This window comes from Dermochelys coriacea, chromosome 4, assembly GCF_009764565.3.
Source record: "Dermochelys coriacea isolate rDerCor1 chromosome 4, rDerCor1.pri.v4, whole genome shotgun sequence".
In the NCBI taxonomy this organism is placed as follows: Eukaryota; Metazoa; Chordata; order Testudines; family Dermochelyidae; genus Dermochelys; species Dermochelys coriacea.
The window spans coordinates 62,346,816-62,371,643 of record NC_050071.1 but is presented as its reverse complement, the minus strand read 5'-3'; the positions used below and the strand labels follow the sequence as shown (position 1 = coordinate 62,371,643).

Genomic DNA, 24,828 nt, shown 5'->3' with positions numbered 1-24,828 from the left:
AAATGTGTAGCATTTTTTCATTTTTGTTTTCCTCTGCCGAGTTACAGATGAAACCATTTTTAAAATTTAACACAAAACATGCATCAGTAATTCATTTGGTAGCCCTTAATAAATAACAGGTGAGATTCTGTGCTCTCTCTCTAATGAACAGCACAGAACTCACAGCCTGGCAGGAGGGGGGAGTGGAGATGTACTAAGTGGACTTTAAACCTCCTCCCAATCCTGAGCTGCTCCAGGAACTAGAAAGACCCTTGGTAGAACTAAGACGGATAGAAATATGTAATTATTCTGAGGACTGTAGTCTTTGCAGATGGCTATAAAACCACCACCTTGTATAGAAATAGATTCCTAATATAGTTACTGTAGACTGACATGTTAGAGGCCCCACAGCATGGGATAAGGTGGATTCTTCACCATCGTAAGGGTTAACATTTTACTTTCTTAGCTTAGATTCTAGAATACAGTACTGAGGCAAGGGGGTGATGATGTGACAAAATCTTCGACCATCAAACACATGGGGGCCTTGAAAAAGCAGGAAAACCACCACTGTATGTACCCTACTCTCTGGCACAGGATGCGGTATTGTGGATGAATGGCATATAAAGTGTTCAGTTTATTTTTTACTCCAGGAAAGGAATCAATCTGTGCTCTTTCCTTTAAATGCCAAATTCAAGTATGTAGTTTTTTGCCAGAATGTGACCATTTATACTGGAGTAGAGCTGATTGAAAAAATGTCAACAATTTTTTTTTTAAATCGCAATTTGCAAATTCATCGGAATCTACATGTTTCATTTAGACATTCCAATGAAAACCATGCAAGGTTCCATCAGGTTTCAAAGACTGCCTGATTTCCTTCCAGCTTGGCTTCCTGGCTCCCCAGTAACTTGTTTGGTAGGCTGAGAGGCAGCTGAGAGCCTGGAAGTCCTAGGTCCCAGTATTAACAGGCCCCCAGGACTCTCAGGATCCCCAGTTCCAGGGCAGTCCATGAGATGGACTGCCAAGCTCCAGGTCAGCCTGCTATGTGGACTGTCCCAAACCCAGGGCTTGCAAGGTCCCATCCCTGGCCTGGCAGGCTGCTGGGGCTCTGGACAGCTTGGAAACTAAATGTAATTTGGTGTTTCTGACACAAAACTTTTTCAGATTTCTGTTTTGCAGAGAATGTAGACATTTTTGGAGTTTGGTTTCAATTGGAACAAAATCAAATTCACAGATGGAATTACCATACTCCATCCAGTTCTATACTGGAGTTTTTTAAGGTGGAGAGTGCACAGCCTGTACATTGAATTATGCCATGCAAATGATGTATGCATAAAAATAAAGACTGCAAACCTGAATTTGTGTCTTTACATTAAAATAACTGAAAATTATTTCTCTCCTGCCATAATGCCTGGACGTGCTAATGTGGACAAGTCATAAAGATACATACCTTGTGACTAACTTCTCTTCAGGTTGTTCTCTCTCTAAAAGATGCTGGAAATAATCCTCCAGAGCCTGAGCAGTTAAAGTTTTCTTTAGGTATGGATAGTAGAGGGGATGTCGTGCTATCACACCTATTACATGCAACACAGTTAGTTAGAATACAACCAATTTAAACAAGTTATATTTTTATTTTTCAAAACTGACTGAGATCACCTGTCATTTGAAATCGTGCATATGGGTCCTTGTTAATCAACAGTTACACAAAAATAGCTAGAACAACAAACAGATTAATGCCTTGCAGTGGAGTGGAGGTCTAACTTGGTGCATGACATGTAGGAATCCTGCCAAGCCATGTGTTGTTCTTGCAACTTTTTTCCTGGTTGAGGACACAGTCCTTGCCAATTCAGGAAGGATAAAGGACAAAGGGTAGGTAAAGGGTATGTGGTTCTTTCCCCATGAGTAACTCATGAAGTTTGGAGAACACATTATGATTAGCCCTCAGAACATGGTAAGATCAATCATGGAGGTAGAGATATATCTATGGTTTTGCCCTCTTCATGTATGAGATCTGTTATTAGGGGTTGACACAGCTCCACTGTTCTCAAGGTACAGCAGATTCCCAAAAGTTAGTTTTACGCTACAGTGAAGCTGAGGGTCTCCAATGGGTCAGTCAAGCAGGATGTTAAAGTCTCATAATATTTTGGTTGCTTATATAGACCTTAGGGTTTGCAGACCTTGACGTTACTTTAACTCTGTAAAACAAGAACTGTATTTTAAATTTCATTGTAGAAATATTTTCTCTGAATATTTCAAGAAACTCCATGAATTATGTCTTTCATTCATTTTTTTGCAATGCTATGAAGTCACTGTGTGTAGTTATACAACAGAAATCATCAAATTCCATCACTATTGAACAGGAAACAATTGTACAGCTAGGGAGAAGAATGTTGGTCTCTTTACAAATAAATTAATATATAATCTACTTTATCAGTCATAGCGTGACACCTGTTAGCAAATCAAATCCCAAAACGCACCTTTAATTCATAATGAGCTTTGAACATCACACACTCTCATCTTCCAACAAGTAAGAGAGCCATTTGATGCATGCAGAAGTAAGGAACAGAAGAAATTTTTTTTTAAAATGCACGAAGGCATCTAATCAATATAATGAGTTTGCAGCACAGGCATACAACACCTCTTTGTGTCAAAATGTAATTAAAACAATTACATACATGTAAATAGAGATTTTAAATTTCCAAACACAATTTATTTTTATATAGATATAAAAAGATTTATATAGATATAAAAAGATATTTATAAAGATATAGTTACACACACATTATATGATTTACATGGGGAAAAACAGTATGTGATCATGTAATTAATCAATAACTAAAGTGCATATGCACAAGAAAATAGAAATAAGGTTGCACGGATACCTTAATTCTGGCATTTCCTAACTTTTGAGCTTGACTTTACAACAACAACAACATTCTTTTAACAAAGAGTGTGTGTGGGAGGGGGTGTGTGGAGGTGGAGGTATTGTATGCAATACAATATACAAATATTTTATATGTACTTTATATTTAAACACGTTGGATAAACGTCAATTAACTAAACAGCTAACACACTCTCGTGGATATTTAAAATAAACTACAGAAAAGCAAACATATTTCATTAAGAGAACACTAGTACTGATGTTACAGGGTAGATTTCCTTTTCAGCATCCAGATAATAAAGAAGGAATCAGATTACAGGGGAGATTTTCAAAGGCACAGATGACAGTTCAGCACCTATTACTGAAAGTCAATAAGAATTAGGCATCTAAGTTGCCATTTTTGCCTTTGAAAATCTTCCCTACATCACAACATTAGAATAGAAAAATACCTATATTTGCAGAGTTGCCTTTGTCTCCACTTCTAGTATAAGCAAGATCTTCTAAACGATATGTATGTGGACCAGATGGCAGATCTGTGTAAAAATACAAAATAAATTATACAATAAATAAATTGTACATTTTGACGGAATAGGTGTCTTTGACGTTTGTGTACTGTCTCTAGTAGTTCCACTAAGATCAAGTTATAAAGGTTGTACTTTTAATTGTGTAGGAAATAAGGATTTTTAAAGTGAATACTATTGTATATGTTTTAGTATTATAGTATATTGGAAATTTATTCCTTGGAGAAAAAGTGCAAGTCAGTTGGAGTAAAAGTGAATGATTGATAGGATTAATGGATATGGGAAAATTATTGACTTCATTTCTAGACTAACATTTTAAGTTTTTTCACGCTGAAGTTTCCTAAAGGTGTAACATTTGGGGATGGGAAAGATGGGTTAGCTGAACTCCATGAAAACACACTTTCAAACATCACTCTTTTTGAATAAATTTTTTTGTGGGCAATCCAACTCACTGGTTGTTTTGGCTGAATCTGCAACCCCATGAATCATCCCACTTGTAGTCATTTGTATCTATTTCATAGTTGGTAAAGAAAACTAAATGTAGTGTTCCTTTAAAAATTAAAATATCAGTTTTTAAATTTATTTGTTGCGTGTCTGGCAACTGCATTATTGCTCTTTCCATCAAACAGTATTTTATGTGAATCAAGTCTTTGGACAATGTCCCTTTAAACAAAGAACTAGAAAGCGTTCTAGTGTTTCCATTGATTATTAGCCACATTAAATGTATCTTTTATCTATTTATCAGTAAGTTGTTTTTTATTTCATAAACTTCTCAGAAAAACTACCAAAGCAGCATTCCTCTGAAGCTAGAGTAAATCATTAATTCCCTTTCCACCCACCCAGAGCCACAGTAAGCAGCATTGCTGAAATCCATTTTCACATATTTCCCTTATCTACTAATTTAAAGACAACTAACAGTCCCTCACACTCAAGATAACCAAGCAACATAAGAAAAATACTTCTCATCTCCTTGCTAAATGCTGACAGAAAAAATGCAGCTAAAGTTATTCCCTTCAGAATCTACTCTATTGGTCTATGTCTCATACATAATGAGAACAGTTTAAGTCCTCAGAAGTAGATAAACCTTGAGCCACTTTTAGAAAATAATTCACCTTATGCAAATCTTACAGTTCTTACTCAGAGAGAAAACTGACACTGGAGTTCATTTTTGAAAAGTCAATGGGAGTTTGAATAAAGATTGCAGGATTTAGCACTTAGCTGTTGATGTCAAATATCTCAGGAGTCATGATTTCTCCCTGATGCTGAGATGGCATTGAAATGCTCATTGATAGCAATGAGTTTTGTTAGCATTTAGCATTAACAATTTCCCTGACAGATTGGGGACATAATAGACTGCCAGCACTTATTAAACAGGGCAACAGCTTCTTGTTTCCTAATTAGACCAAGTTGCCATTTCCTAATCTTAATTAAACTCTCCCTGGAACCCACAGCTATAGACCAAATTCTGCCCCCAGACTAGTATTTGCACGTGATTTAAATTAGAGTTTCAAGGGTATAATTTGATTCTATGTTAGTTATAAATAACCACATCTTTAAAAGCATCTGTTTGAAATGATAAGATTTTAAATAGAGGGAGATGTTTTTAAAGGCACAAATGGCAATTAGTTACTGATCTCTGATGGACTTTCAATCCTGCCATCTTTACACAGGCAGTCATACCCCGGTGGTGTGCTCCTCAGAATCACCCATTTTATACCTGCTCCAATACCACAGAACATTTTGGCCTGTTTTGAGAATAGTGCATCAGCTGATTTAGACCTGGTACTCAAGATACATCAAACATCTTGGCAGATGTGTACTTTAGTATTTTCCTTTAAAGTGTTACAAAGAATTATATAGCTTACGAAAAACAATTCTAACATGAAATCTAAAAGTTGAGAATATCTGACAACATAGAGCTCAAGAGCCTGATAGAACATCTCACATTTCTCTGGTGGGCAGACCTGAAAGAACGACACTCTTGGACTGACCTGAAAGGGATATTCAGATCTATTATACATTATTAAAATGCAGTGAGCAATTTTGTCAATAAATAGTGTATGAAAAGCCTTCAGCTCCCAGGTAATTGTTACTTTCAGGATAACTAGCAGCCTATCACTATGACTTTCAGTACCATATATTCCCATCAGTTTTAGCTCTGAACCCCAAATTCTCAAAATATATTTATTTTACAGAAAGTTTTGTCTTGAGGAGAGATAGGTCAGGCTCAGTCACTGCTTTGCCCTCCTTGAATTTCTTTAGCACTCCCCCAAAGAATTTGATTAGGTAAGTTTGACAGGAACATAGGAATTGGTTTCCTGTGAACGCCAGATTTGTCTGACACTGGGGTGGCCTCATAGTGGCCCTTTTCAACTTCCAGGCACTCGGAGTTTCCCTCTTCCCAGGGGCCGATTGCCTGCCCACATTCTCCTGTGGAAAGCTGCAGTACAACAGATAAGTCTGTTTCAGTTTCCCCCATCTTCCTGAGTCTGCAGTAATTCCATGCAAGCTTTTCGAGTATAACTAGCTCTGTGGGGTAATTTATAAATTTCCCACAACCATAATTCAGAATTCTCCAGCACAGTCTGAAGAGTACATTAAGTCTTCCAAGTCCCAATAGTCCATTGACACATCCAGTAGGTGTCTGGTGTCTCTCATCATGCTCCAGCTGTCCAATACAGTTCCAGTATCTCTCACCCTGCATAGACTCTCAGGTATGGCTCTGGCATCTCTCACCATCCCTTACCTTAGCCCCTCTAGCTGGAGTGCTTCTCCTTCTTGTTTAATTCTCAGGTCTGGTTCTAGCTTTCTCCTGGAAATGTCAGCTATTTCACCTCTCCATCATTCCCCAACCTTCAGGCCTCTCTGGCTGTCTCTTCTGAATGCATCCGATGACGTAAGCTGTAGCTCACGAAAGCTTATGCTCAAATAAATTTGTTAGTGCCACAAGTAAGGTGCCACAAGTACTCCTTTTCTTTTTGCGAATACAGACTAACATGGCTGCTACTCTGAAACCTGTCTTCTGGTCATGGCTCTGTGGCCCGGGGAAGTTTGTTGGTGACCCCCTGACTGCCTTCCTGCCTTCTGCTTGCGCCAGCCTGATCTGGCTCTACAACTCAGCCAAAGAACTCATGCTACTCTTTCCAGAGGAATGGTAAATGGAATCCTGTGGGTGAGAATGAATGGGTTGTAAAAGGAGGTGAAGAGCTTGTACATTTCAACAACTGTGGGACTGGCAGAGTAAAGATGTGCATGTTAATAGGGTGTATTGGATTGCTGAAAGAGGGCAGAGTTACAGTTACATTAGCAAACAATACTGTATTTCCTGGTTTTCAGAAGGTGCTCAATTCAGTGTTCTGCAAGGGGATGACAGATCACAACAAAGAGGTAGTTTTGCTTCAACAGTTTGTTGCCATTGAATTTCCTAGTTTTCTGAACAGGGAAAGATACGCTGTTGGTAGGAATTAGTCATTTCAGTAGTTGTAAGCATCACATCCTCCAATTTGCATACCAAGCCAGCCAAGCCCCCTCCATCAGCTGTGCCTATGCATCCCACAATGCACAGAAAGATAAATCCCAGGAAGCACACTGCTCAGCAGTGAAGCAAAAGGAGCACGGCATATCTTGGAAATACCATACTATTGCTATTGATTTACTGCCATTACTACTGTCCAGGTAAAATTTCAATGTGTAGCCAATATTTCAACTTAGTAAATGTAATTAAATTTACAAAAAAGAATAGAGTAATTTTAGCAGTGCTTTGAGATCTACAGATGAAAAATGCCATATAAGAGCTAGGTACTATTATGAGAACAAGAAGTTTGGAAGTACAAAGGCAAAGTAAATAACCATTCTTTTTCCAATATATACCTCAGGTCAATTTATAAATGAAAATTAATGATGTATATAAATTTGTTTTATTTTACATCCTGTTTGGCTTCTTCTTTTGAAACAGAGGCCCTCAAGTAGATAAGCCAGGAGTGTATTTTGCTCAGTAACATGTGACCAGAGATGTATAACAAAGTGTATGTCCACACTGCAATTAGCAGGTGTGACTGAAGCTGAAGATCTGAGCTAGCTTTGATCTAGCTAGCTCAAGTGTGATCAAAGCAATGAAGCTGAAGGAGCACAGGGCCCTCAAGTATCTCATGCTCGAGTAGCTAGCCTATGCTGAAGTCTATACTGCCTGACTTCACTGTATTATTACTCAAACCAGCTAGATCAAGGGTAGCTTGAGTATGTCTATCAATGCTGCAATCACACCTCTGTGGTACAGACATACCCAAAGGGACTAATGTCTCAAAGGCTGGGGACTCTTACAGAGACAAACTAAGTGGTTAGCCACATGGCTTTTTGCCTTCTACACCATCTTTTCTCCCACTTCTCTCACTACATGTAGGTGTCACACACCTGTTTCAAGCAGGAGGTGCTCCCAGTGTAGTGCTTTCCACTCTTTGTCCCCATTAGAAAAAGTTTGTTCTTGTCCCTGCATCTAACATGTGGATAGTGCAAAGGGCCACACAAATCAAAACTTTATGCATATATTTCTCATGACACTGAGGTTTACACAGAGAAGATGAATACCTAGTAAAAAGTATAAATCATACCTAGAGAGAAAAGTCAGTGATATTAAAGACAAAATATACCTTTTAACTCATCATCAGTCTTTGGTGAATCAAGTGAAACAACTGCATCTGACGTAAATGTAAGATCTTCCTGAAATGTTTCAACATGCTGTCCATTCAAAAAGATGTTGATCTGAAAAAATATCCATTTTTAAACTATTAAATTACACAAAGAGAAATTCAGTGCAATGCATATGAATTTTATTAAACTTTCTGCTTTATAATTCTCTATTCCTAAAACCCATCTTCAAGTATGGTCGAAAGTGTGACAGACTATACGGCTTATTTTAATATAGGAACACAGAAGTTAAACAAAGGCTCCATCTAGTTGGGTATCCTATCTCTGACATGGCTAGTACCATATGCTTCACAGGAAAGTGAAAGAAATGCCATAATGAACAATTACATTACCTATAAAAGGATATATATTTCCTAATCCCCAGGAAGTTAACGGTTGGCTTATGCCTTGAAGTCTGAAAGTTTATAGCCCTTAAAATTGTTGATAATATGTTTTGTACCTGTGAATGTTCTTATGTATATTCATGACAAACCTCTTTTGAATCCTAAGTTCTAACATCCAATGATATTTTTTGGCAGTAGGTTTCACCAATTAATTTTTGTGCAAAATAAAAGGAAAATACCTTTTATTAGTTTTCAGTGTGTTGCCTTTCAGTTCTATTGGAAGTCTTTCATCATTCATGGCCAAGTTCACTATTATGACAAGAGCAGTAAATCTCTGTGTATGTATGTATGTATGTATCAGTGGAAACTAAATTAATACCTAAACTACTTACAAGAAGTTTAATAAACGTAAGTGAGAAGCAAGTAGGTCTTCTAGCATGCAGTTCAAACCTTCCAAAAGCAGCATCTTAGGAAAGGTGTGCACAGAGGATCAAATGCCTTTTTTGCAGAGCTCATAAAATACAAAGGATTTCTCTACCCATTGACATAATTCTGGTCTAATGTGCATTTGTTGTTTTGTAAGCTTCAAAATGTATAGTTTTAAACATCAACAAATTGTGGATTTCAAAGTTTTAACTGCAGGCTGACAGAAGATGAATTGGAAATGAATTTCTGAGGCCTTTAGTCCTTTTCAGATAAATTAGGACAGCACTTATATTTTTTCCATTAGGATGAATGATCTTGGGGTAAAAGGAAGGAAAAACTACACTTCTTAAGCATGATAGAAAATGTGTCTATCTTAGGGATAAAGCTGATCCGGATGAAGCACTATTTTTCATTACAAGTGAAGTACTGAAGTTCCACAAATAGTCTCTTTAGTTTGGAAATGTACCGCGGTGGTTGAGATGATTGCCACTACAAATGCCACTTTAAACAGAAAGACAGTACAAGAAGTCTAAATGTAGAGATCCAAATGATGTTTGGTGAGAGCATCTAGAACTAAATTAAATCACCAAGGAGCAACTCAATATCTTTCTTGTGGGTTAAAAAAAAAGTACTGTAGTTCTTAGGAACCTTTTGACAGGATGAGCTTTGGCTGGTTTATTCCTAGAATGATGAAAACAGTTGAAGCATGTTGCAAAGTATGCTCACCTTCAGTCTCAGGAAAAGTCCATTTTAAGGGAAATATTTTGTGACTTAGCTTTATGCTTTTTAGCTCTGTACCCACCATGCATTGAACTTCCTCTATATTCTGCAATATAATACAGTAATCATTTTCTTCCTGGAAGACAATTTTTTGTGTTATTTGGACAGAGTAACGTCTCTCTTTCTTCTCTCTGGGGACAAGTCTCCTCCCCTGAATCATTAAGCAGGTGTCAAGGTTCCTTCCCCACTCCGAACTCTAGGGTACAGATGTGGGGACCTGCATGAAAGACACCCTAAGCTTATTCTTACCAGCTTAGGTTAAACGCTACTACCACTAAAGTGTTACACAAAGAACAGGGGAAGTACCCACTTGGAGACGTCTCCCCCCAAACCCTACACCCCCTTTCCTGGGGAAGGCTTGATAAAAATCCTCACCAATTTGCATAGGTGAACACACACCCAAACCCTTGGATCCTAAGAACAATGAAAAAGCAATCAGGTTCTTAAAAGAAGAATTTTAATTAAAGAAAAAGTAAAAGAATCACCTTTGTAAAATCAGGATGGTAAATACCTTACAGGATAATCAGATTCAAAACATAAAGAATCCCTCTAGGTAAAACCTTAAGTTACAAAAAGACACAAAAACAGGAATATACATTCCATTCAGCACAATTTATTTTATCAGCCACTTAAACAAAACAGAATCTAATGCATATCTAACTAGATTGCTTACTAACTCTAGATTGCTTACTAACTCACAGGAGTTCTGACCTGCTTTCCTGCTCTGGTCCCAGCAAAAGCATCACACAGACAGAGAGAACCCTTTGTTCCCCCGCTCCCGCCAGCTTTGAAAGTATATTGTCTCCTCATTGGTCATTTTGGTCAGGTGCCAGCTAGGTTATCTTAGTTTCTTAACCCTTTACAGGTGAAAGGGTTTTTCCTCTGACCAGGAGGGATTTAAAGGTGTTTACCCTTCCCTTTATATTTATGACACGCCCCCCAAATCACAGATAGGGTGAAATGCTGGCTGTGATTTCTTCCTGGAGCTCTAGGAGAAAACAGAGTTAATAAGACACATGCACCTCTAAATATACTACCAAGTATATAAAGACTAACAATATTTTCCACATCTCTAGGACGATTTTAACCAGTTGATTCTGGGAAACTTTCATGGGACAGTGCATCAGCCACTTTGTTAGAAGCTCCTGAGATGTGCTGGATGTCGAAATCAAAACCCTGAAGAGCTAAACTCCACCCAATAAGTTGTTTGCTATTTCCCGTGGCAGTATGAAGCCACTGTAGCGCAGCATTGGTCAGTTTGCAGGTGGAAACGACGTCCCCAAATGTATGGGCATAGCTTTTCCAGAGCATAGACAATGGCGTAACATTCTTTTTCACTGACTGACCAGTTGCTTTCCCTCTCAGACAGCTTCTTGCTGAGAAACACTACAGGATGGAATTCCTGATGCGGTCCTTCCTGCATTAAAACTGCTCCCACGCCACGCTTGGACGCATCTGTGGTTACTAGGAACCGTTTGTCAAAGTCTGGGGCCCTTAGCACAGGGTCAGACATGAGCGTCGCTTTAAGCTGGTTAAAGGCCTTCTGACACTCTTCGGTCCACTGAACGGCATTGGGCTGTTTCTTTTTGGTTAAGTCTGTCAGTGGGGCGGCGATTTGGCTGTATTGCGATACAAATTGCCTGTAATATCTGGCCAAGACTAAGAACGATTGGACCTGTTTCTTTGCCTTTGGGACAGGCCACTTTTGGATAGCATCCACTTTGGCCTGTAGGGGGTTGATAGTTCCTTGACCCACCTGATGTCCAAGGTAAGTCACTCTATTTAGGCCTATTTTACACTTCTTAGCCTTAACAGTTAGTTCTGTCTCCCTTATGCGCTCAAAGATTTTTTGTAGATGTTCCAGGTGTTCTGCCCAGGAAGCCGAAAATATGGCCACATCATCAAGGTAGGCGACTGCATATTCTCCTAATCCCGTTAGGAGACAATCTACAAGTCTTTGGAAGGTGGCGGATGCATTCTGCAGCCCGAAAGGGAGTACATTAAATTCATACAGTCCAACATGTGTGGTGAAGGCTGACCTTTCCTTGGCGGATTCATCTAGCGGTACCTGCCAGTACCCCTTGGTTAAGTCCAAGGTAGAGATGAACTGGGCCCGTCCCAGTTTCTCCAATAGTTCACCTGTGCGTGGTATTAGATAGTTGTCTGGGCGCGTTATAGCATTTAGCTTACGGTAGTCCACGCAAACACGTATCTCCCCATCTGGTTTGGGAACTAGAACGACTGGAGATGCCCATGCACTGCCAGAGGGGCGGATTACACCCATCTGTAGCATATCCTGGCTCTCCCATTTTATAGCAGTTTTAGCTTGAGGAGACACCCAGTAAGGTTGGGCTTTAATGGGCGAGCATTACCTGGGTCAATGGAGTGGTATGCCTGTTCAGTCAGTCCTGGGGTGGCTGAGAACATCGGCGCGTAGCTAGTGCACTGCTCCTTGATCTGCTGTCGCTGTATATGCCCAAGGGTCATGGAGAGGTTCACCTCTTCCACACCACCATCACTTTTCCCTTCAGGCCACTCAGCGTCATCTCCTCCCTGGGCTGTAAACTGACAAACCTTTAATTCTCTGGAATAAAAGGGCTTTAAAGAATTAATATGGTACCCCTTAGGCTTTTGGTTGGAGGTGGGGAATGCTATGAGATAATTAACAGCTCCCAGGCGCTCCTGGACCATGAATGGCCCTTCCCATGACGCTTCCATTTTATGGGCCTGGAGCATCTTTAAGACCATGACCTGGTCCCCTGCTTTGAAGGAACGCTCTCTGGCATGTTTATCATAACAGGCTTTTTGCTCTTTTGCGCATCCAGTAGGTTTTCTTTAGCAAGGGCTAAAGAGGTTCAGAGGGTGTTTTGTAGGTTGGTTACAAAGACCAGAATGTTAGTTCCTGGAGAAGGTGTAAACCCCTCCCATTGTTGCTTCACCAACTGTAATGGCCCCTTAACCTCGCGGCCATATACAAGTTCAAATGGTGAAAACCCTAAACTGGGATGTGGTACAACTCTGTAGGCAAAGAGCAACTGCTGAAACACTAGGTCCCAATCATTGGAGTGCTCATTTACAAGTTTACAAAATTTGGCCCCCAAATTCCATTAAATTTCTCCACCAGGCCATTTGTTGGATGATGGTAAGAGGTGGCAACCAAATGATTCACCCATGAGCTTCCCAAAGGCTTTCCATAGTTCCTGCCAGGAAATTAGTTCCTGCATCTGTGAGGATGTCGGAGGGCCAACCTACCCTGGCAAAAATGTCTGTTAGTGCCTGGCACACACTTTTAGCCCTGGTGTTGCTTAGAGCTACTGCTTCCGGCCATCGGATGGCAAAATCCATGCAAGTCAGTATGTACTGCTTTCCTCTGGGTGTCTTTTTCGGAAAAGGACCCAGAATATCCACAGCTACTTGCTGAAATGGAACTTCAATGATGGGGAGTGGCTGGAGAGGAGCTTTGACTTGCTCTTGGGGTTTTCCCACTCTTTGGCACACCTCACAAGACTGGGCAAAGGTAGAAACATCCTTGCCCATTCCCTCTCAGTGGAATGACCTCCCCAAACGGTCTTTGGTCCTGTTCACCCCAGCATGGCCACTAGGAAGATCATGGGCTAAGCTCAAGAGCTTTACCCGGTACTTAGTTGGAACTACCAATTGTCTCTGAGGATGCCAGTCTTCCTGGTGTCCACCAGAAGGAGAGTTTCCTTATGTAAAAGTCCTTTTTCTACAACAAACCTGGATCGATTAGAAGAGCTGAGAGGCAGTGGGTTGCTCCGTGCCACTGTCCAAGCTCTCGGGAGGATTTCATCTGCTTCCTATTCAGTCTGGAACTGTTCCCTTGATGCTGGAGACATCAGTTCCTCATTGTTGTAGACCTAGGCTTGGTCCCTCTTGAAGTGATGTAGGGGATGGGGCTGTTTCCGTTGACTGTGAACCACTCTCCACTGGTGCACTTTGTTGGGATTCAGGCTCCGGCTGAGCCTCTTGTGTAGGGTTATCTGCTTCCGCCAGTTCAGGTTCAGTGGGGCCCTCTTGTGTTGGGGTTGCAAGTACTGGATTCAGGGCTTGCAATGGGTCTGGTGCTGGTTGTTCTGCCAGTTCCGGTTGTGGGACTGGCTCTGTCTCGGTCTCTGGGGCTGGATCCACTACTGCTGTTAAAGACGTTGGCATGGGGTCCAGTTCCATCACCTATGACCGGGTCCTGGTAGAAGTTTCCGGAACAGAGCTGGGAGTGACAGCTTGCTTAGCCTGGCTGTGAGTGACCATTCCCAGCCTCTTGGCTAGCTTCACATGATTGGCCAAGTCTTCCCCCAACAGCATGGGGTGGGATAATCATCATAGACTGCAAAAGTCTATGTTCCTGACCAGCCCTTGTACTGGACAGGCAACTTGGCTGTAGGCAAATTGGAAGAGTTGGACTTGAAGTGTTGAATTGTTACTTGGATCTCTGGGTCAATTAAATTGGGGTTCACTAAGGAAGCGTGGATAGCCAACACTTGTGCTCCGGTGTCCCTCCATGCGATGACCTTCTTCCCGCCCACACTCACAGTTTTCCACTGCTCTGAGGGTATCTGGACCTGAGGACCTCTGGTGTGATTCCGGTGCAATGAACTGTAATCTGTTGGGGTCTTGGGGCAGTTGGCCTTTACATGCCCCGGCTCATTACATTTAAAACATGGTCCAGCTGACAGGTCACTGGGGCGAGGTGGATTGCTGGAGAACGGTGTGGCAGGACGATAAGATGTCCGGAAGTATTCCTTGGTGTGTAGTTGGGGCCTTGGGCTGCCCCCGGTAGTAGGGTGTGGTCTGAGGGCGTCCCTTCTGGTATCCACTCCAACTGCGACCAGGGTTGTTCCTCTTTCCTCCCTCCACCCGTTTTGTTCCGGCTTTCCCCACTTCTCTGGTGGTCTGGGACTGCTCATATCGATCAGTGTAAGAAGCAAGACTTTCTGCTGAGTCCATTTCCTTATCCCATAAACACTGTTTTATTTCCTCCTTGGACATATTCAGGAATTGCTCCTGAGCTATCAAATCACACATTCCATCAAAGCTAGTGACAGCCCTTCCTTGGACCCATTTATCTAACAGATCCTTCATCTGGTTTAGATAAGCCACATTATTTAGTCCAGGCCCTCTCTTAAGGATTCAAAATTTTACTCTGTACATTTCAGATGCAATTTGAAATTGCTTTAAAACCAAATCCTTGAACTTATTATAGTCAGAAGCCTCCTCAATAGGCATCTTATTGAATATGTCCAGAGCTCTTCAAGTCAATTTTGTGACCAATGTGGTCATCTTATGAGCTTCAGGAATTTTATGGAGAGTGCACAGTGTTTCAAAGGTGAGAAAATATTCAGCAATATCACTGGATTCATCATACTGTGGACATAGTCGCTCCCATTTGTGGATTGTTGGGGAAGGATGGTTAGGGTTATCCAGTAGATTCCGCTCAGCCCTTACCTTCTCCAACTCCAGTTCATGCTTCCTCTCTTTTTCCTTCTCCTCCAGTTCTTTTTCCCTTGCCTCCACAGCTCTCCTGTGGGCAGCCTCTTGGTTTTTTCTGCCTCCATAGTTCTCCTGTGGGCAGCCTCTTGGTTTTTTTCTGCCTCTTCTGCTGTCTCCAGTTCTCTCCTGTGGGCAGCCTCTTTGGCTGTTTCTGCCTTGGGCTCTGTCATGTTTGCCTCTCTGCTTTTAACTAACTTTACACCCAAGAGTTAGAAATAAAACAAACAAACAAAACAAAACAAAAAAAAAACTTGGCTTGTCGAAAAAAAATAGGTTGTGCTGTAACCTGATACCTATGTTCTCGGATAGTGATTATCAGCCTACAGAAAAATCCTTTAAAAAAAAAACAACACACACCTTTGTCTCCAGGCAAATAGACAGAAAAACCCTCTAGTTGCTCTTAGCTTTAAAAAAAAATTCAGGTCTGTGAAGAACTTGTGAATTTCCCTGCAGGAGGTTAACTACCCTGCTTTTAGGTAGAGAAACTTCAGCTCACAAAAGACAATTCCTTTTTGTCTCTGCTCTGGCCCCCAAGCAGAGAAAAAAAAACCTCTAACTGCTTTCAGCTTAAAACCTGCTTTCCAGCAGCCCAAAGGAAAAAAAAATGTCCTTTTAAAATCTGTGCTTCTCGTTCAAAAAATCTCAAATTGATCTCAAAATGATTTCAAGTTAATCCCACCGCTCTGCCACCATGTCAAGGTTCCTTCCACACTCTGAACTCTAGGGTACAGATGTGGGGACCTCCATGAAAGACCCCATAAGCTTATTCTTACCAGCTTAGGTTAAACGCTGCCACCACCAAAGTGTTACACAAAGAACAGGGGAAGTGCCATTATCAGCCATTTAAACAAAACAGAATCTAACGCATATCTAACCAGATTGCTTACTAACTCTTTACTGGAGTTTTGACCTGCATTCCTGCTCTGGTCTTGGCAAAAGCATCACACAGATGTTTCCCATCCCCCAGCTTTGAAAGTATCTTATTCATAGAATGATGCATTTCTTATTTATTCATAGAATATCAGGGTTGGAAGGGACCTCAGGAGGTCATCTAGTCCAACCCCCTGCTCAAAGCAGGACCAATTCCCAATTTTTTTGCCCTGGATCCCTAAATGGCACCCTCAAGGATTGAACTCACAACCCTGTGTTTAGCAGGCCAATGCTCAAGCCACTGAGCTATCCCTCCCCCTTGTCTCCTCATTGGTCATTTTGGTCAGGTGCCAGCGAGGTTATCTTAGCTTCTTAAGCCTTATAGGTGAAAGGGTTTTTCCTCTGGCCAGGAGGGATTTAAAGGTGTTTACCCTTCCCTTTATATTTATGACAGCAGGTATGATGTGAGTAAGGAGAAAGGGTGGCTGAGGCACTGAGAGAGAGAGATGCTGGATTTTCTTCATGTTGAGATGAAAGCAAAAGTGAAATATATTCTTGTTGTTTACCTTGGGTGAATAGAACATGAAAAGAAGAAACTCCCAGGAAACTTGAGACAACCTTATTTTGGTGATCTATTTAAGTATGATGTAAAAACTCATTGTCTAGTTGGAGACCAACCACATTCACACTGAAAAAAGATTGCTAGGGCACACCAGTTAATGTTATCCATTTCTCTTGTTGAAATACGTCACAGAAGAACGTTTAATATTGGTCTGAAGACCACGAGAGTATTGTCTGGTAAGCTGTACTCAGTTTGGAGAAGCACATACAATTTGTGAACTTTTAACAAGATCTCTAAAGTTTACATGAAGAGATCATAAGTAATAAAATATTATGGAAAAACTATTCTTGCCTTAGATATTTTTGCTGGGATTTTGGTGAGTTCTTTTAAAAGTTAGGTTGACAAATGATTTCAGGTTTTTTTAAATGAATGTATTCAAATAAGGCCATCTTCTAACAAAAGTTAGGTAACTTTTTCAGCTGTAAAGCCATAAATGCTGTTTGCTCAGTTGGAACAACTGCATATGAGCAGAGAAATAAACAATACAACAATCCCAACAATTTTTAACCAAAAAAGAAAACAAAAACTAATTTACTGAGCACAAAACAAGAGACTCCATTGTAGCAACATTAAAACATTCAAAAATCTCCTTATGTAATACTTTTTTTTTTAGGGCAAATGCTGAAGTATGTTTATTTCAATGGGCGTCAGACTCTCCCTAAGTGAACTCCTACACTATAGAAGAAGTTAATCCATCCCATATCTGTGCTACAGTCTACACATAGACCATTACTGTTGATGCATGGCTCCAGATTCTGAACCAAAGACTTGCATTTATGAAATGACACGCTCTAATGATGGTAGGTCACATACAATTTCATTGTTGGTTAAACGTATCAATGTATCAAATAGAGAACGTACATGAGATGAGGCTGAATGAGTAAGGTTTTTGAGGTGCTCCGTTTGAGAGGAAGAGGAAGTAGAAAGCTGTTGCTTTCCTTCTCTGCTAGGCTATGTCTACACTTGCAGAGTTTTTGCACTTTAAGTTTCACCAGTGATAAGGAACTGGTGAAAGAAAAGTGCTGGTTTGTGTTCTCACTTACTTCCACAAGCGTCAGTGTTTACATTAGCAGCACTTACATCGCTGATGAGAGCGGCGCTCTAGGGCAGGTATCCCACAATGAAGCTCTCTCCAGTTTGACCATGGGTCTTGTGGGAAGAGGGGGGGCGATCGGGGAGCATCCTGGGTCCCTGCACAGCCTCCTCTCTCCAAACACTGATAAGCTCCAGTAGCTCAGCATTGCTCCAAGGAGGGGATCGTTTGCTCCGTGGAGCAAGCATTGTCACCTAGACAGATAAATGAGCACTTGCCAAGAAAATAGGAAGGGGAGTTTCAAAGTTCCCGGGGCTTTACAGGAGGAGTGGGTGGAGGTCTGTTTACCTGGCAACAGAACTGCTGGCTAGAGTGGTCACCTAGGCACTGTGGGATATCTTCTGGAGGCCAAAAGCTGTCTAAACAGGAAGAACGTGTCTTCACTTGCACATCGCCGCAAAAGCATTACCGGTAAGAGCTGTACACCTCTCATGGAGGTGGGTTTCTTTTTGCAGTGAACCTTCTACATTTCACTGCAAAAACGTCATTGGCAAATGTAGACGCTCCCATGGGTTTTGCACAAAAAAGGGACTTTTCCCCACTTTAAATGGCAAGTGTAGACATGCCCTTATTAGATTAGGTTACTATTTAATTTCAATAGGCATTTTACCAAGCCTGGAAAATAATTAACAATTTTAGGTTTCATCTGATCAATTTAAATAGTAACAGGCTGAGATCTATTGTACATCAGATTTGTCAACAACAAGATATTTCATAAAATACCTTAGGCTGTATTGACAGTCATTTAAAATTTAATCTTTAGTAGAGGTATATAGTGTACTGAACTACTGTTTTATCAAATCAAGGTGGGCCCTATTGTGCAAAGCACAGTATAAACTCGCAGACACGGTCCCGGTCTCAAAATGCTTACAATCATTCCGATTGTTTGCACATAACAGTCTTCTCAGTTATACCTGGATCAGGACAGCGAACCTGACACTTTGTTGTAATATTTGCTGTGTTAGATTTGCCTTGTAACCATTTAGAAAAAGGCATTTTTCTTCTATTAAAAAAAATATTTTTACCATGGCAAGACTTTTTTTTAGCTTTCAGCAAATCCTGTAAAAATATTAATTCAATTGTTTTGCTAAAAGTGTAATGTTTTTCACAATTTCTAGTTTGCTTTTACTTCTTTCATTTCCTGCCTTTGCCCATCTCCTTTAGCTTTCCCATCTTCACACCATTTAGAAGACCATTACCGTGGAGCTTAAACTCTAGCCAAAGGTCAAGATATGTTGGTCTACCTCATGATATTGGATAGGCCAGGAAGCTTTTGTATCAGCTGCAATTTCACTTTAAGTAATAGCCAAAATTTAAAGAGCAAGTTGAGTAAATGATCAGGAGGAGGAAGGGCATATATGCAGTTCGGTCTTCAGTCTCCACAGGGTAAAGGAACTAGTTCCTATCTGAAGAGCAAAGACACCAACGCTTTCTTAGAAGAATAAGTACATTATATTCACAAAAAGACTAATCTCCTGTTCCAGCTGGTCTCACAAAGACGTAAATCTACTGCATGGAAGTGCAAGCATAACAAAAAAAGATGTGGGGCTACATCATATCAGGTATGTCATCCCATGAGCTAAAGGGTAATTTCCAACTTGTATAGACATTCCTGTGCTAACTCTGAGTTAGAGCACTAAAAACAGAAGTATAACCATGGTGACATTACAGGTGGGATGGACTAGCCACCCCAAGTACAATCCTGTCTGAAACCCTAAGTATGTAATTGGTCAACTAGTCTCTCCCACCACTTGCAACGCAATGGCTATACTTCTACTTTTAGTGTGCTAGCTCGATTGAAGTTAGTGCAAGTATGTCTACCTCCATCTCTAGTGTAGACATACCCATACCCACTGTAATTCTTCAGATCAAGCTGTCCAATCACCTGAACATGAACTCCACAGGCTGAAGAAAACTCTTATTGTGAACTAAACATGACCTATAGGACGTAGTTTGATCTTTATTCATAGACATTTCTATGGAACTCCTCACTACTATAGTATCTGAGTTGAGTTTCTCACAAACATTCTTTATTTTAGTCTTATAACGCCCCTATGAGGTAGGGAATTACAATTCCCATTTTTACAGATGAGGAACTGAAACACAAAAGGCCTGACTCTTCTCTCACTTAGACAAGTTTTACACCAGTATAGCTCTATTGATTTCAGCAGTCACTCCTGACTTGCACCAGTATTCATAAAAGTACAATCAGACCCAAGGAGATTAAAAGATTTGCCTAAGGTCACAGAAGATTAGAATCCAGATCTCCTGATTCCCGGTTCACTGCCTTTACAACAAGGCCACTAATTTAAGCCAATATATTTATAAACTATAATGTTTGCAGTGTTGCTGTAGCCACGTTGGTCCCAGGATATGAGAGACACAAGGTAAGTGAGGTAATATCTTTAATTATTGTCTCTCTCATAAACTATCTTTACATTCAAGTGTATATGCAAAGACAGGAGTCCTAGAAACCTATTGAGAGAAATCTAGTGTTTCAGTAATCACTAGAAAAGAAGTATTTTAAAATTAATGATAGATGGCTATAACACTTTTTGTGGCACAACAATCTGCTATGAAAATATACTTTTCATAAAACTCACTAATAGATTTTGCAGCTTTAAGGCCTGATTCTTTCCCAGTGAAATCAATATTACCTTTCCATCGACTTCAATGAGAACAGGATCACATCCTTAAGGAGTAGTTCTTACCTTGACATTTCTTTTGGGATAAAGGAAGAAAAATGGTTTCAGAACTGGAGACCTGGACATACAAAACAACAGATATAATTAATATAAACAGAAATGAATGCAAATGTCAGATTATTCATCTTTAAGATCATTCGGCATTTGAAAATCCACAGTACAGGAATTAAAAGCTATGATCTGAAGTGCTTTTCTGAGCTATTTTGGTACATCTGAAAAGTGTAGTAACTCCCTAGAAATATGACTGAAATGCCTTATTTCTTATTAAGAAAGTGAAATAAAAAAGGGAAGGAAAAGTGGCAAGGCAGCTTTAAATGGTGGTATTGATATGCTTATAACACTGAGGATGACCAATGAAAATTCATGTACCTTCTGAATATCTGTCCAATATGGTATTGTATTTTGCAGGTGGTTAGGTAAAACTGACACAAATATATGATCAGAGTAAGTTTATGGTTGGTAAAGATAGTACCCAATCAGAGTATCCTGACCACCTGAGGAGTTTCTACTGTAACTGTTCACAGTTAGAAGTAACTCTTCTCATGAGTGAGAACAGAAGTGTGAGCTTGTACATTTAAAACAAGATTTAAGTCATGAACAGTTTTAAATATGAAAAAAATGCTGATCCCAAAGTAGTTTATAGGGATGCTCACAATTACTCTAAAGCTAATCTGCTTCATAGCTTTCAACCTATGATTGCAAAAGGAGACCATTTTGAAATCATAAATGATAAGTACAGTTCTTAGCTGGTATAAAAAGAGCCAATTCCAGTGAAACAAAGTTAGCACAGTTTTCCTTATGTCTCACCTAGGAGAGATGTTGCTACTAAGACCCTGGATAGAGTCTCATCTGAGGTAAATATGGTGTCTCCAATAACCACATACAGAAGTCTGCTAATTTAACAAGAATTTTGCAGTATGACTTATCTTGTGACCAGTAGTAGACATAACACAAGACACAACTGGACTTTTTTTTTTTTAAAGGATACTATATGCACACAGTAAAACAAGGGAAGATCAGAAGTGAACTTACACTCTTGGACGTCCTCCAACAACTGCTGTAAGACCAGGTGCTAAAAATTAAAATGAAATAAATAAAATGGGTTAATTTCTTAATAGATTTCCCCCCCCCCAAAACAATTGTAGTTCTGATATTACTGCACCCTGAATCCTTCCTTTGATTTCCTCTTACAAAATGCTGGGGAGACTGTGTGTAGTAACTCCCTAGAAATATGACGACTGAAATGTGTGTTACACCAGACATGCAAAACGAAATGTTTTCATGAAATTGATGAAAGAAATTGAGATTTTCACAAAACATCTGAAATGGTTTACAAACATTCATGAAAGTCCCTAATCATATATGAATTTATTTTCAAAACCCAAACACATATAAATTTGATAGAAAAAGAACAAATATTTGTTAAAAAGACAGACAATTCTGAAGCAAACTGTGGTTTGTTTAATGCAAATAATTGTTATCCTTTTCATGAAAATTATAGAATTGTGAACAACTTTTGCTATTATTTTTGGAATGACTGACACCATGCACACATAGCGTTGGTAAATTATAGCCATATGCCACAGGGAAATGTTTTACTGGTTAATTTTTACCTAGAAATCAATCAGTAAAGCATTAGTAAGAAGAGTCCTTAAGGTATGTCTGCACTGCAGCTGGGAGCAAGCTTGCCAGCCTGGGTTCATGCTAGCATGCTAAATATAGCAGGGTAGATATTAGGTGCAGGGGTTAGGGTGGGTCCAAGCTTGGGTGGCTAGCCTGAGCCTCTATCTGTGTCCCAATGTCCACACAATTACTTTTAGTGTGCTAGTGCAAGTGCTATTAGCACATATCTGCCTATCTGGGCTCAGAGGCTTGCTCCTAGCTACAGTGTGGACATACCTTTAAAGAACTGTGAAAAGCAACATGTGTTTTGGTAGATTAATTTTGAAGGTATGGAGCAGTATATTTCAGCTTAGTCTTTACATGACAGCATCCTCTGAAGAACATTTAGAGAAATATGAGCACCTTTCAAATCTCTAATTGCTTCCAAAAGAAAGCTAGTACAGCATTTTAGACCGCTAAGCTTCAGTTTGGAACTTCAGTTACTTCTAGCACATTAGCTGAAGTTGATTTCTATGTAGTTATAATTTAGGAGTCTTATGACAATGCCATCCCTAAGTCTCAATGATATTTACTATTAAGAATTCATGGATTCCAAGATTACAATGTCAGAAGGGAGCACTGCAATCATCTAACCTGACATCCTATATAATACTGGCCACAAGACATCCATGAATTAATATGTTTGAATTACAGTAGTTAAAAAACCATCCACTCTTAATTTAAAAATTGCCAGTGATGGAGAATCCACCACAAGTCTTGGTGTTAACCATTCCAATAGTTAATTATATTCACTGTTAAAAATTGTGCCTTATTTCTAGTCAATATGTCTAGCTTCAACTTCCAGCCATTGGATTTTATATTTTGTCTGCTAGATTGAACATCCCATTATCAGTTTTGTTCCCCATGTAGGTACTTACAGACTGATCAAATCACCCCTTATCCTTCTTTTGGTTAAACTAAACAGATTGAGCTTCTGGAGTTTATCACTATAAGGCAAGTTTTCCTATCTGCTAATCATTCTTGTGGCTTTTCTCTGAACCCTCTCCATTTATCAACAGCCAACTTGAATTGTGGACACCAGAACTAAACACCGTATTCCAGCAGCAGTCGCACCAGTGCCACATACACAGGTAATATTACCTCCTTACTTCTACTCAGCATTCCCCAGTTTATATACGCAAGGATAACACTAACCCTTTCAGCCACCGCATAGTGCCGGGAGCTCATGTTCAGCTGATTGTCCACAAGGACCCCCACATCTTTTTCACAGTCACTGCTTCCCGAGGTAGAGTCCCCTACCCTATAAGTATGGCCTAAGTTCTTTTTTCCTAGATGTATAATTTTATATTTGGCCACTGTAAAATGCATATTGTTTGCTTCTACCCAGCTTGCCAAACAATCTAGATTGCTTTATATTAGTTACTGGTACCCTTCATTATTTACGACTCACTCCAAACTGAGTCATCTGCAACCTTTATCAGTGATGATTTTGTGGGGTTTTTTTCAGGTCATTGATAAAAAATGTTAAATAGCTGGGGGCCAAGAACCAATACCTGCAGGACCCTAACAGAAACACACCTGATGATTCCCTGTTACAAATACAGTTTGATTTAGCTGCCTCCTGAGCTGCCTCTTTAGCACAGAGTGACAAAAAATATCCTCTGTTTAGATCTGTTAACTGATCCATCATGAAGTGCTGATCCCAGAGAGGATCAGCTTTCTCAAATATGGAACAAGCTCATCCTCAAGTAAGTCTCTTGGAATAAAGCACTGTTGTTCTGAACATGTGAGATATTAGGGTCTTTAAAGTGCTGAAGCGCTGCCAACAGACCTTCTTAATTAAATTCCTTTACAACTTCAATAGCTCTTTTATCTAGATCACCGTGTGTAACTAACCCCACAAGGTAAACCTCATCTAGTTTTTCAGCAACTTGCATTTGTAAACCAGCATTAAGCAAAGTCTGGAAATGCTCAGAATGGGTAAAGGTAGCAGAAGTATACATTGGCTCTTCAGTACCATTCCCATTAACATGTTCAGTAGCCATGTTTCTGGATATATGTTGGTGTGGGGGGAAATGCCAGGCAAAACAGGCTCAGGGTGCAGCTGGCAGCTCAGAGTGCCGAGGGGCTGCCCCCCATGCGCCCTCTGTGTGGCAGACAGTGTTCTCCAGCTGGAGTAAAATGGCTGCCACTCAAGTGTTCATGCTCACCAACCCCAGCCCCTTCCTCTCAGCACAGAGGGAGGATGTGGGTATTTCCTGTGGAGATACGAAAGGTCTTTTCTACAGTTCTACAATCTCTTCATGAAATCATTAACCCTTATTTGCAATAAACACAGCTCAGTTCAGAACTGAATTCAGCTGTTTCACAAAAGCCTGTTCAAAGGATGGTAGTTTGATGGTTCTCAGTGACAAAGGCTTTGTTGTAACTACACTGTATGTCATACCCAGTCTGATCGGCACTTGATGAATACAGTAAAACTGAATTTTTAAGAAGCACCTCACCCCGACTTGGAGATAATTCAAGAAATCAATCTCTTTACCTATTCATAATACTAAAGAGTCATCACGTGATGTGGAGTACATTTTAACTTGCAAAACCTGTTGTGGAAATTTAACTAAAAGCAGCTCAGCAGTAGCCACTCATTTGTTTTACACAAGCTTCAAATTTGGTATATTTTGAATAAAACTCATCTGAGTATTTTAATTTTGACTCAAATGCATTATCTTTCGTGTATTTCTTCTAAGACTCTACTTCCTATTTATTTGTATTATAGCTAAGGAGCATGTTGTGCCA

At 40.0% G+C, this 24,828-nt stretch overlaps 1 protein-coding gene across 4 annotated transcripts in view; it reads right to left on the bottom strand.

Annotated features, from left to right (window-relative positions):
* Positions 1 to 24,828, bottom strand: part of LOC119854323 — a 109,610-nt gene that overhangs the window by 8,259 nt on the left and 76,523 nt on the right. For 3 of the 4 annotated variants that reach the window (XR_006280768.1, XR_006280769.1, XM_038398424.2), the window contains 5 exons: positions 21,442 to 21,481; positions 20,416 to 20,467; positions 8,025 to 8,136; positions 3,307 to 3,390; positions 1,427 to 1,550 (listed from right to left, as the gene is read on the bottom strand). Coding sequence is in view for 2 of the 4 variants with exons in the window: in XM_038398424.2 (XP_038254352.1) it covers positions 1,427 to 1,550; positions 3,307 to 3,390; positions 8,025 to 8,136; positions 20,416 to 20,467; positions 21,442 to 21,481 (412 nt within the window). In the remaining 2 variants the exon portion in view is untranslated. Of the gene's footprint in view, positions 1 to 1,426; positions 1,551 to 3,306; positions 3,391 to 8,024; positions 8,137 to 16,333; positions 16,508 to 20,415; positions 20,468 to 21,441; positions 21,482 to 24,828 lie in introns of those variants that run through there. The other variant, XM_043513188.1, reaches the window with a different exon arrangement.